The 14,339-nt window shown below is 42.0% G+C and overlaps 1 protein-coding gene across 1 annotated transcript in view; it reads left to right on the forward strand.

Annotated features, from left to right (window-relative positions):
- Positions 1-14,339, forward strand: part of LOC124729336 (prosaposin) — a 75,604-nt gene that overhangs the window by 22,864 nt on the left and 38,401 nt on the right. The window contains exons 6-7 of the mRNA XM_047248495.1: positions 3,437-3,592; positions 10,686-10,874. Of these exons, the coding sequence (XP_047104451.1) occupies positions 3,437-3,592; positions 10,686-10,874 (345 nt within the window). The remainder of the gene's footprint in view (positions 1-3,436; positions 3,593-10,685; positions 10,875-14,339) is intronic.

The raw sequence follows: 14,339 nt of genomic DNA on the forward strand, positions 1-14,339 counted from the left end.
GTGACAGTCAGATCGAATACCTCACGGCTGTTATCGTCAATGCTGCCGAACGTTCCATTCCTCATACTACCTCTTCACGTCGCGTTTCCGTCCCCTGGTGGAATGAGGCTTGTAGAGACGCTATCCGTGCTCGATGACGTGCTTTACGCACCTTTCGCCGCCATCCTACGTTGGCGAATTGTATTGGATACAAACGACTCGGAGCGCAATGCCGTAGAGTCATGAAAGACAGCAAAAAGCTTGTTGGGCCTCTTTCACCAGCTCCTTTAACAGTTTTACTCCCTCTTCTATCGTTTGGAGTGGCCTGCGCCGGCTGTCGGGCATTAAGGCCCACTCCTCAGTACCTGGCCTGACCTCAGGTAATGAGGTCCTTGTTGATCCTGTGGCTGTCTCCAACGCCTTTGGCCGGTTTTTCGCGGAGGTTTCAAGCTCCGCCCATTACCACCCTGCCTTCCTTCCCAGGAAAGAGGCAGAAGAGGCTCGGCGACCTTCCTTCCACTCGCTGAATCTGGAAACTTATAATGCCCCCTTTACGATGCGGGAACTCGAACGTGCACTTGTACTGTCCTGGTCCTCTGCTCCAGGGCCAGATGCCATTCACGTTCAGATGCTGGCACCTTTCTCCGGCAGGCAAAAGCTTTCTTCTTCGTACCTACAATCGCGTCTGGACCGAAGGTCAAGTCCCCATGCGTTGGCGTGACGCTGTCGTTGTTCCTATACCCAAACCCGGGAAGGATAGACACCTTCCTTCTAGTTACCGCCCCATTTCTCGTACAAGCTGTGTCTGTAAGGTGATGGAGTGCATGGTTAATACTCGGTTAGTCTGGATTCTTGAATCTCGACGGCTACTTACCAATGTCCAATGCGGCTTTCGTCGCCGCCGCTCCGCTATTGACCACCTTGTGACCTTGTCGACATTCATCATGAACAACTTTTTGCGAAGGCGCCAAACGGTAGCCGTGTTCTTGATACCTGTTGGAGAGGAGGTATCCTCCGCACTATGCACAGGTGGGGCCTATGCGGTCGCCTGCCCCTTTTTATTGATTCCTTTTTAACGGATCGAAAGTTTAGGGTACGTGTGGGTTCTGTATTGTCCGACGTCTTCCTCCAGGAGAATGGAGTGCCTCAGGGCTCCGTCTTGAGCGTAGCCCTTTTTGCCATCGCGATCAATCCAATTACGGATTGCATTCCACCTAATGTCTCAGGCTCTCTCTTTGTCGATCACTTCGCGATCTACTGCAGTGCCCAGAGAACATACCTCCTGGAGCACTGCCTTCAGTGTTGTCTAGACAGCCTATACTCGTGAAGCATGGCAAACGGCTTCTGGTTCTCTGAAGAGAAAGCGGTTTGTATCAACTTTCGGCGATATAAAGCGTTCCTGCCGCCATCCTTACAGCTCGGTCCCGTTGTTCTGCCATTCGTGGAAACAACTAAGTTTCTAGGGCTCACGTTGGACAGGAAACTTTGTTGGTCTCCGCATGTCTCTTATTTGGCGGCCCGTTGTACATGTTCCCTTAATGTCCTCAGAGCTCTTAGTGGTTCATCTTGGGGATCGGATCGCACTGTCCTGCTTCGCTTGTATCGGTCCATAGTCCGATCGAAGCTGGATTATGGGAGCTTCGTCTACTCGTCTATCCCTCTTACGCCGTCTCAACTCCATCCACCATCGGGGGTTACGTCTTGCGACCGGAGCCTTCTACACTAGTCCTGTCGAGAGTCTTTATGCTGAAGCTGCCGAATTACCATTGACCTACTGGCGCGACGTACTACTGTGTCGGTATGCCTGCTGGCTGTTGTCAATGCCCGACCGCCCCTCTTATCAGTCCTTCTTTGCCAATTCTCTCGACCGTCAGTACGGGTTGTATGTCTCTGCCCTGCTGCCCCCTGGAGTCCGCTTCCATCGCCTGCTTCGACAATTGGATTTTGCCCTCCCTACCACCTTCAGAGAGGGTGAGAGCCTGACACCACCTTGGCTCCATGCTCCGTTTCATATTTATCTCGACCTCAGCTCACTCCCGAAGGAGGGTACTCCGGCTGCAGTGTATTGCTCACGGTTTGGCGAACTTCGTGCTCGACTTGCCGGTCACACCTTTATTTACACCGATGGCTCCAAAACTGACGATGGTGTCGGCTGTGCCTTTGTCGTCGGGGCCGCCACCTTTAAATACCGGCTCCTCGGCCAATGTTCTAGCTTTACGGCCGAGCTTTTTGCTCTCCATCAGGCTGTTCAGTATGCCCGCCGCCACCACCATTCATTGTATGTACTCTGCTCCGGTTCCCTCAGTGCTCTTCAGAGCCTTGGTGCTCCCTATCCGGTCCATCCCTTGGTGCAACGGATCCAGCAGTCCCTCCATTCTTTCGCTGATAATGGTTCTCCTGTCAGCTTTCTGTGGGTTACCGGACATGTAGGAGTGCCTGGGAATGAGGCTGCAGATGCTGCAGCCAAGGCTGCAGTCCTCCTGCCTCGGCCAGCTTCCCATTGTGTCCCGTCATCTGACGTTCGTGGGGTTGTTTGTAAGAGGCTTGTCGTTGTGGTGGGATGCTCGGTCATCCCTCAAAGGAAACAAGCTCCGGGCAGTAAAACCGCTCCCAACTGCTTGGACAACCTTCTCCCGACCATCTCGGCGAGAAGAGGTCCTTCTGACCAGGTTGCGGATTGGGCATTGCCGGTTTAGCCACCGCTACCTGCTCTCCGGTGACCCAGCCCTGCAGGGCCCTTGTGGTCAAGCGTTAACAGTGCACCATGTTTTATTGTCGTTTCCCCGCTTTAGTCAATCTCATGTTGTCCTGTCCCTGCCATCTACTTTACCGGATATTTTAGCTGATGACGCTCGAGCAGCTGCTCGTGTTCTGCATTTTATAACTTTGACTGGCTTGTCCAGAGACATCTAACATTTTTACTTATTTTATCTGCATCTTTGTCAGGACTTTCTGGTGTGTGTCCCCCCCCCCCCCCCCCCCCCCCCTCCACTTGAGTTTTACTAGATTCCATATGCTCTAACAACAGTGACTGGGCGCTAATGACCTCAGTAGTTGAGCGCCCTTAAACCCCACCACCAAAAAAAAAAAAATCCACCTCAGAAAACAAGATACACAAATGGTTAAAATATTGTACCACAGAGCAGTGTTTACACAATTCATAGACAGGTGGCACACATAGCTTCCCTTCTGTGATTACTTTAATGACTGTGGCATCACGAAGTTAAACAATTTTCAATTCCTAAAAAAATGAACCCTCTAATAAAGGATGATGATGATGATGACGATTTAGCTAACTATAATATATTAATACTAATCTGAGATAAATTTAAAAATTCTCGTCCATCTGCTGTTTAAGTATCTGTAGAGCAGTTAGCTGGCATAAAACACCAAACCATTAATAATAGAAAATATCGTTTGGAAATGCTGGATAGTGATTTCTTTCTTCATTTTGTAGGCTTGTGGAAAGTTTGGAAGCTTTTCAGACAGCTGTTCAGCCATTGTCGTGACATATTTTGATACCTGGTATAATCACCTGCATGAAAATCTGGTTGGAGATGAACTGTGTCATATTGCTGGAATGTGCTCCTACAAGTTCCATGATCACAGACAGGTATGTACAGTCGCATTTATTGTTTTATGTACCATTAAGATGATCCTGTTTATCGTGATTGAGTCCTGAAGGAAAAGGTAGTGGGCAACCTCTTTTGGATGAAACTCATTTTCCCTTTTCCTGTTGGTTTAACTCAGTTTTATATATAAAACAGGTTTCAAAAAACAATTTTCTAATGAGCTGGCTGCATAAGATTTGTGGCAGCAGTATCACAGATTTGAGTATTTATCCATCACTATAAATTTTCAAAATACAAGAGTATAAGACAACCTGAATATAAGATGAGCCCCATTTTTAGTGTGTCTCTTTGGGGGGGGGGGGGGGGGGGGATCTAACTTATTCAGACACCAAAATTACAAATTTTCCGGGGGGGGGGGGGGGGGGGGGAATTTAACTTATTCAGGCACCAAAATTACAAATTTTCCTTGAAATGAAGTATGAGCTTAAAGTTAACGTTACACCTGTTCTAAACTTACACCATTTGGTGGTGGTGGTGGTGGTGGTGGTGGTGGTGGTGGTGGTGGTGGCGGCGGCTATAAAGCAGCTCACAAAGATCCGGCTACTTGAAACACTAGTGTTTTCTGTCTTCTTTTGTGGTTGCGAAACATGGACTCTCAAGGCCAGAGACAAGCAGCGCATTGATGCGTTTGACCTTTGCTGGTGGTGTAGGATGCTACTCATAAAATGGACCAAAAGAACAACGAATGTGTCCATTATTGAACAACTTGATGTCTCCAAACGCCTTTCTTTACAAGTCACCGAAAAAATTCTTCAGTTCTTTGGCAATATTGTGAGAAGTGGAGAAAATCTTGAGAAAATAATCTTGCAAGGAAGATCGAGGGCACAAGACCAAGAGGAAGAGCATCGAGCAGAGGTATGGATCAAATCAAGATCATCTCTGGTGTACCTCTTCAGCAGGCACTAAGAGAAGCTGGCAACCGTCCGGGATGGAGACGCTTAGTTCATGGGGTCACGATGCTCAGCAATGAGCACGATGACTTATGCTTAATAATAATAATAATAAGAATAATAATAATAATAATAATAATAATAATAATAATAATAATAATAATAATAATAATAATAATAATAATAATAATAATATAAAAAAAAATCTAACCACTGGGAGGCAAAAGAACAGTGTGTTTCTATATACAAACAGCAATTAAATTTATAGTCTTGGCTGTTCCATTTGTCACTATTTTAGAGATGGTAGTTCGCTTAGGACTTCATAGCACAGTTGACTTCTTTTTCCCCTCCTTTCTTTTTTTTTCTTTTTTTCTTTCTTTTTTTTTTTTCCTCCCCCCCCCCCCCCCCACCCCCCCCTCCACCCCTGTGTAATATATTTAGGTAAAATTGATGGTTACATTTTTGCCAGACATAGACTGTAACTTTGGATCTGTACCTTTCGGGGAAGTGCTCGTACAACTAATCTTGCATTTAGTTTTAATCTCCTAGGAAGTTTCATATTAGCGCACACTCTACTGCAGAGTGAAAAACTTCGTTCTGGGAACAACATTTAGTTGTTATAAAATCAGTCAAATTAGACATAACATGTGATAACTGCACCAGCAGTTAATATCAACTATTTTGACACTACATGGCCTTTCCAAACCCTTCAAAATAAATTTTCACGCAACCTCAGTTCCCAAAGATTCATCTGTAAATCTATGTAAATAATCTAAAGGGGTCAGTTGGAAAGTAATGCTTCCTATTTTCTTTCCTCCTCCTCCTCCTCCTCCTCCTCCTCCTCCTCCTCCCCCCCCCCCCCCCTTAATTAAAGTGAAAAATTTGAATTTCGCACTATTCCACAAAGTAACTTCCTGCATCAACAGATGCCAATATTGCAGACCCTTGCAAAATAGCGGACATCAAAGTTCGTATTAGACAGCATTCTGTGACAGAATTCTTGAATGCAGAACATGAAACACCTATCAGCATTGTTAGACAATGGGTTCATCGCTGTAACAAAGCTGAAGGGTAAACATTGCCTCACAAAAAATGGAGCAGCAGGCCGATGACTGCACACAATAATTAGCGATCTTAATGACATCGTTCTTTGTGACCACCGGGTGACTGCAGATGATTTGTGTCACAGTAACTTCCTCAGTAAGGGCAGTGTTCTAGTTTATTTAACAACAGGCATAATGTTTCTTGAACCAGAATCGAAGAGGCAATCAGTGAAATGACATCACGGAAATTTGCTTAAGAAGAAAAAGTTCAAAAGTGTGCATCGACAGAGAAAGATATGGCCAGAGTATTGTGAGATGCTGAGAGAATGATTGTGGCTGTTTTTGTTTTAGCAGGGCTGTACAATAAATTTGGTTAAGTACATCAAAACCCTCAAACAGCTTATGGCACATCTTCAGCAAGTTCGCCCAAAAGAAGCTGTGGCAGAGGCTCTTCTGTTGCATGACAATGCAAGGCCACATACCCACCATCACACCACTGAAGAGATTATGAAAATTGGATGGGAAATATTCCCTTGTCACCCATATAGCCCTGACCTCGCGCAATCGGACTTCCATCTGTTCGGGTTGTGAAAGCAGCTCATCACAGGATTCATATTGAAGATGAGGAGGCTGTCAGAAGGTCTATGCATTAGTGGCTGCTGTAGCAGGATGTGTGTTTTACCACACTTTAATGGATGTCCTTGTTTAAAGATGGACCAAAGCTGTGGAAATGAGTGGAGATTATATTGAAAAGTCTAATCGTCAGTGTTGTGGTACCCAACTTAAGTTGTTGTATGAAATTCTTGAAAGATGGAAAAAAATTTTAAAAAAAAGAGGAATTACCACTTTTGACTGGCCCTCTTATTGCACAGTGTAAAAATGCCAACCTTAGCGCTAGTAGTTTAATCTGTGCACGTAAGACAACCTTGTATTTTCCGGATGATGAATTTTGGAAAAACCTCATCCTGTAATTTGATAAATTTGGTATGTACTTCAGAAGAATGTGAAAAATTTTTCAGCTAAGAGTAACAACTCACCAAATAATCATAAATGCACATAAGCAAGGCTGAAATCTTCACATCACTTTCTGATACATTAGAAATTTGTCTCTCGGAAAAGTTAATTACAGCCTAAAATTTAGCACTCTCCCTTGGACTTGTGATGAAGGAATTCATGTAGTCACAAATTTTTGTACGGTTGTAGGAGGAAGTGCCACGAACAACATTCTAAAGATCCTGACCGATGTGATAAGAGCGTTGGGGTTGGGGGTAATTTAAAGATCACTTTTTATATTTTTCTTGAATAACTGAAAAACCGTGGTGTCAAGCAAAAGTATTTTCCAGTGCAAAATTAATTTAAATTTTCCACGAAAAGGTCCTATTAAAAGCAAACATTAAACTTGTACACCATGTCTATATCAAGAAATAAATTGTGTTCCTCTGGTGTAACAGGGTGGATGGTAAGGGTAACGTGTGGGATAGTCGCAGTGGAAAGGAAGTCACCAGGTTGTGTTCATGAACTTCACTCCTTAATAGTTCTGCAAACTGAAGAGTGAGCAGGCGATTCATCCCTCTCTCTTCCCCCACTAAATGTTGAGAAGCAATTTCTGTACAGGGTGATTCACATAGCTGTACCGACCCACCATACTTCTAGAGGGGGGGATCTTTCACAGTAGCTGTAGTGTCCTTAGGGGAAAGGCAGCCTCCCCCATCATGAGTGCTGCTCACTTTCCTGTTGACATAGTCTCCCTGTAAAAGGTACAGCCTATCTCTCCCCATCATATCCTTGCCAGTTTTCTAATGTGAGTACTTCAAGCACATGCAAAAAATTTTAAAAATGCAAATTTCATTAATAGGAATTCAATGTTACTCGCAACATATAATTTAGAGGTATTGATCTATAAGTAAGGTCTTGAGCTTGGAAATACAGAAAAGACATTAATTGGGGAAGTGATATCTACTTCTAAGACTGAGGTTTTTGAGTTAACTTAAACAAAAAAAAATGTTAAAAAATGGACTTAGTGGAATTCATTAAAAACAATTTTTCAAAATTTTAAAATATGAAGTAACTGACTAGATTACAATATTTATTTTCAAAGGTTGGTCATAAAGAACACCCCCCCCCCCCCCCCCCCCTCTGGTATTGCGCTGCTGCACTTAGAAATGGATCACACATTTAATAATTGGTTTTTAACTCAGTTCATTTGAAGATAAACTTAAGTTTTATGCTGTTAAAGTAATATTTTTAAGTAGTTGCTGAATGACACAACAGTCCAAAAATACTTTTAATGTTTTATTTTGTTGCCATAACTGTTTATTGGTAGAACACTATGCTGGTCTTCAGCTGGCTTATATTTTACTCTTATAACAGATTTTTTTCATGATACAAACTTTTTCATCAACAGCCTGTCATCTGTTCCACTTTGCACAAGAATGTTTGGGTATATAGTTCTACTTTATATAAGTTGTTTTGTTAATAAAAATATGCAAAAATTCTTGCATTTTTTTATATGTGATGGAAAAATACTTGTGTTCACTTTCAAATGTTCCAGCAGACGGCTATTTATTTTGTTGTGGTCTGTGTGATTTTCTAACTCAATGTACCCTGATGAGCCAAAACATTATGAGCACCTACTTACTACTGTTGGTACACTTCTGAAAAGCAATTCAGAAGTGATCCTGTATGCCATGATTTGACAAGTACTTGATAGGTTTGCAGAGGTTTGTGGCACCAGATGCCTATGCACACTTCCCATAATTTATGCATGGTTCGTTTGGAGGCTTGGAGCTTGTGCCAGGTAAGCTGACATAAACATGAGTTCACTCTCGTGCTTCTCAAACCATTGCAGCAGATAGTTGCCCTGTTGAGATGCCATCACTGTTGAGGAAGACGTCAAGCGTAAAAAGTTATAGGTGGTCCCAAATAATGTTCATGCAGTGCACAGCTGTCATGGTGCCTTCGATGACTAAGACAGGTCCCATGGAAGTCCAGGTGAATGTCCCCCATAATATAATACTGCTACCACCAGCCAGCATCTGTGGTGCGCCTCGTGTTTCGGGCAGCTGTTTGCCAGACGATGGCATATCTGGACCCAACCATTGACCTGATTAAACAATAAATGGGATTAATCTGACCAGGCAACTTGATTCCATTGATTCGTGGTCCAATCTTGATGATCCCGTGCCCACTGTAATCCGAATTGACGATGTTGTTAGATCAAAATGGGAGCACATAGGGATCCTCTGCTGTGGAACACCGTGTTCAGCACTGTATGCTGAGTGGTGTGCTCCAAAACACTTGTGCTTGTGCCAACATTATTTTGTCATCGGATCTCTCAGTTCGCCGCATTTCTTGCTTTAGAGAGTGGGGACGTCTCTGAGCCCTATGTTGTATGATAAGGTATGGATGTTCCACTTGTCGTCGCCTACTTGTGGTTTCAGCATTCTTCAACCTCTTTCCGCAGATGCTCGTGACAATAGCATGTGAACAGCTGAATGTATTATTCTAAATGAGCAGCTGGAACCAGCCAGTAAACATTTTCTAAATAACTTCCTTGGGCTGCTAAAAGAAGTTACACACAAATGCACCCCTAAGTCACACCACTGCACTTTAAGATAACCAGTATACAATTGAATAAAGAGGAACTATCATGCTGAAGAAATATCTTGCTCTCATCCCACCCTCCAACTTTTTAATCTTGTATTTCCTGCAATTAACTTGTGAACTTTAATAATAATTAAATATCTGTATATGTAAATGTATGTACACATGTCTACTTCACAATATGCAATTGGTTGACTTTGAAGTATTTTGTCAATAAATTCCATTGATAGTAGTAAAAAAATCTTACTAAAACAATTTGTCCTAGTGTCTTTTAATAATAAAGTTCACTCTTAAGAGTGCAGACATTTTTCTAGTATCAACATGCTACATTTTGCATATCCTATACATCACCTTTGCTCTTTTTACCTCCTGAGGTGATATTTAATGAACAGTGTCTTTGCATCTTTGCTTAATGATAATCTTTGCATTGTAAACAAAAACATCAAGTTTATAGCACAGTGCTCAACACTCATTTTAAGAATATTACGAAGTGTGCCACAGTAATTTATTTACATTATGTGTGTTTTGTGGATTTCAAGAACATACACATCAAGCTAGAAAACCACATGGACCACAACAGAATAAATCGCCGTCTACTGGAAGGTATATAAGGGACTGCTACCACTTTGCATAATATATAAAAGAATGCAAGCACTTTAGCATGTTTTTATTAATGAAACAACTTATAAAATGTCATTAAATACTCAAATATTCTTGTGCAGTGTGGAGCAGATGAAATTCTGTTGATCAAAACATCTGTGTAATGAAAAATATTTGCATCTGAAGATGGGTTGGTAGCCAGAAACTGGTTGTAGCAATAAAATAAAAAACTTGAAAAGTATTTGCGGCTGGTTGCATCATTCACTATTGTTAATAGCTTCGGAGTTCACAAGATCCAATGTGGATAAAACCATACTTTAAATAATCGGCGACTTTTTTCCATCCTTAAAACATAGGAAACTATTAGTCTACAGAAGAAAGGAACAGAATCCTTTTTGTAGAAAATTTGTGTAGTGTAATTGTGTACTGGGAACATTTTTGCTGGAAGACACGGTTTTAGAGTTCATTAACTCTAAATGCCCACCCCAACCCCTCACCACAGTATGGACACTGCGTCAGTCAGATTTTTTTAGTATGTTGTTCATGGCATTTCCTCCTATCACTGTACTAAAATGGCTACACAATTTTTTCTTCTCCTAAGTTTCCTTCGTTGTCTCAACTAATGCATTGCTCTTATCTTAATATCCTCCGCATTGTTTGTGTAGTGCTCCTTAAAAGATCCATAGTGTTACACGACCAATGGTTCTCCCATTTGCGGATTAGTACATAATTTTAGATGATGGTGCAATCTACATGTCAGATACATAGATAAGGTCAAATTCTGAATATCTCCACAGTCTTTCGTACTTTTTCATGAATTGGTACATCAATGGTAAAGACAAAAAGCTGTATTTTATGTAACATTAGCATAAAATTGGTTTAGTATTTTGTTGTCAGTATTACATACTGTTTTAATTTTGATCAATTTATTTAATCAGGATAATGTTGAACTGACAATTGAGTCCTCAGTTGGAGTCGTGACGGCAAATAAAGATGACCTGCCATGTGATTTTTGTGAACAACTTATTATTCACCTGAGAGATGTGTTAATTGCTAACACAACTGAAGCTGAATTTAAAATGGTTCTTCGTGGACTCTGCAAACAGACGGGACCTTTTGCTGAGGAAGTAAGTAAATAATATTCTTCTGCAGTTTTATAAAAATATAAATTTAAGTACTGACCTTCTCTGTTTTAGAATGCAGACATCTTGCATTAAACTGCATTAGATAAAAACTATTGAAAATGAAGTGCAGTGTCTGATTTTTGTATGCCATAATGCAGTGTACTGAGTTGATTCTCAACAAAAAGCAGTACCTAATGTTGTTAAGACAAGCAAAATCAGTTATATGTGCATATCATAATATACATATAAAAAACAAAGATGTTGTGACTTGAGACACGAGAAAGCGCTGGTACATAGACACAATAAAGACACACAAATGAATTTCAAGCTTTTGCAACTCAAGGTTGCTTCATCAGGAAAGAGGGAAGGAGAGGGAAAGACGAAAGGATGTGGGTTTTAAGGGAGAGGGTAAGGAGTCATTCCAATCCCGGGAACGGAAAAACTTAACTTAAGGGGGAAAAAAAGGATAGGTACACCCACACGCGTGCACACGCACATATATACAGACACAGGCAGACGTGTAAATGCAAAGAGGTTGGGCAGAGATGTCACTCGAGGCAGAAGTACAGAGGCAAAGATGTTGTTGAATGACAAGTGATGTACGAGGGGCGGCAACTTGAAAACACATTTTTTGCGAATTTGATCATAAATAGTAAGACTGAGGTAATAGCAGGAACAAAAATAAAATTTATATTAGGAAAGTAAGAGGTCTTATACCCCTTTCTGGTTGCAGAAATAGGGGATTATTGTAACTCTGGTATAAGCATGTAAGTTTTTGTCCACTCAAATTCGTAGCAAAATTTCAGTAGTCAAGAAGATACTAAAAAGCTGTGGTTACAATTTGCCGTGAACACCTTGTGATCAGTGGCTTAGTGACAAATGTGTGTCTGTAAAATATTTTAAAGCATTGATGAACAAGAGAAAGATAGCTAGAAAAATCACATGGCTATTACATGTGTACTCGTGTTGCTGGATGTTCCTGGTCTTATGTCTGTTACTGTTCGTATTCCTTTTTACTTCCGATCTGTTCCATCACTGTCTTCCTCTACATCTACATCGATACTCCGCAAGCCACCCAACGGTGTGTGGCGGAGGGCACTTTACGTGCCACTGTCATTACCTCCCTTTCCTGTTCCAGTCGCGTATGGTTCGCGGGAAGAACGACTGTCTGAAAGCCTCCGTGCGCGCTCTAATCTCTCTAATTTTACATTCGTGATCTCCTCGGGAGGTATAAGTAGGGGGAAGCAATATATTCGATACCTCATCCAGAAGCGCACCCTCTCGAAACCTGGCGAGCGAGCTACACCGCGATGCAGAGCGCCTCTCTTGCAGAGTCTGCCACTTGAGTTTATTAAACATCTCCGTAACGCTATCACGGTTACCAAATAACCCTGTGACGAAACGCGCCGCTCTTCTTTGGATCTTCTCTATCTCCTCCGTCAGACTGATCTGGTACGGATCCCACACTGATGAGCAATACTCAAGTATAGGTCGAACGAGTGTTTTGTAAGCCACCTCCTTTGTTGATGGACTACATTTTCTAAGCACTCTCCCAATGAATCTCAACCTGGTACCCGTCTTCCCAACAATTAATTTTATATGATCATTCCACTTCAAATCGTTCCGCACGCATACTCCCAGATATTTTACAGAAGTAACTGCTACCAGTGTTTGTTCCGCTATCATATAATCATACAATAAAGGATCCTTCTTTCTATGTATTCACAATACATTACATTTGTCTATGTTAAGGGTCAGTTGCCACTCCCTGCACCAAGTGCCTATCCGCTGCAGATCTTCCTGTATTTCGCTACAATTTTCTAATGCTGCAACTTCTCTGTATACTACAGCATCATCCGCGAAAAGCCGCATGGAACTTCCGACACTATCTACTAAGTCATTTATATATATTGTGAAAAGCAATGGTCCCATAACACTCCCCTGTGGCACGCCAGAGGTTACTTTAACGTCTGTAGACGTCTCTCCATTGATAACAACATACTGTGTTCTGTTTGCTAAAAACTCTTCAATCCAGCCACACAGCTGGTCTGATATTCCGTAGGCTCTTACTTTGTTTATCAGGCAACAGTGCGGAACTGTATCGAACGCCTTCCGGAAGTCAAGAAAAATAGCATCAACCTGGGAGCCTGTATCTAATATTTTCTGGGTCTCATGAACAAATAAGGCGAGTTGGGTCTCACACGATCGCTGTTTCCGGAATCCATGTTGATTCCTACATAGTAGATTCTGGGTTTCCAGAAATGACATGATAAGCGAGCAAAAAACATGTTCTAAAATTCTACAAGAAATCGACGTAAGAGATATAGGTCTATAGTTTTGCGCATCTGCTCGACGACCCTTCTTGAAGACTGGGACTATCTGTGCTCTTTTCCAATCATTTGGAACCCTCCGTTCGTCTAGAGACTTGCGGTACACGGCTGTTAGAAGGGGGGCAAGTTCTTTCGCGTACTCTGTGTAGAATCGAATTGGTATCCCGTCAGGTCCAGTGGACTTTCCTCTATTGAGTGATTCCAGTTGCTTTTCTATTCCTTGGACACTTATTTCGATGTCAGCCATTTTTTCGTTTGTGCGAGGATTTAGAGAAGGAACTGCAGTGCGGTCTTCCTCTGTGAAACAGCTTTGGAAAAAGGTGTTTAGTATTTCAGCTTTACGCGTGTCATCCTCTGTTTCAATGCCATCATCATCCCGTAGTGTCTGGATATGCTGTTTCGAGCCACTTACTGATTTAACGTAAGACCAGAACTTCCTAGGATTTTCTGTCAAGTCGGTACATAGAATTTTACTTTCGAATTCAATGAACGCTTCACGCATAGCCCTCCTTACGCTAACTTTGACATCGTTTAGCTTCTGTTTGTCTGAGAGGTTTTGGCTGCGTTTGAACTTGGAGTGGAGCTCTCTTTGCTTTCGCAGTAGTTTCCTAACTTTGTTGTTGTACCACGGTGGGTTTTTCCCGTCCCTCACAGTTTTACTCGGCACGTACCTGTCTAAAACGCATTTTACGATTGCCTTGAACTTTTTCCATAAACATTCAACATTGTCAGTGTCGGAACAGAAATTTTCGTTTTGATCTGTTAGGTAGTCTGAAATCTGCCTTCTCTTGCTAAACAGATAAACCTTCCTCCCTTTTTTTATATTCCTATTAACTTCCATATTCAGGGATGCTGCAACGGCCTTATGATCACTGATTCCCTGTTCTGTACATACAGAGTCGAAAAGTTCGGGTCTGTTTGTTATCAGTAGGTCCAAGATGTTATCTCCACGAGTCGGTTCTCTGTTTAATTGCTCGAGGTAATTTTCGGATAGTGCACTCAGTATAATGTCACTCGATGCTCTGTCCCTACCACCCGTCCTAAACATCTGAGTGTCCCAGTCTATATCTGGTAAATTGAAATCTCCACCTAAGACTATAACATGCTGAGAAAATTTATGTGAAATGTATTCCAAATT

Source organism: Schistocerca piceifrons, chromosome 1 (assembly GCF_021461385.2).
Source record: "Schistocerca piceifrons isolate TAMUIC-IGC-003096 chromosome 1, iqSchPice1.1, whole genome shotgun sequence".
NCBI classification, from domain to species: domain Eukaryota; kingdom Metazoa; phylum Arthropoda; class Insecta; order Orthoptera; family Acrididae; genus Schistocerca; species Schistocerca piceifrons.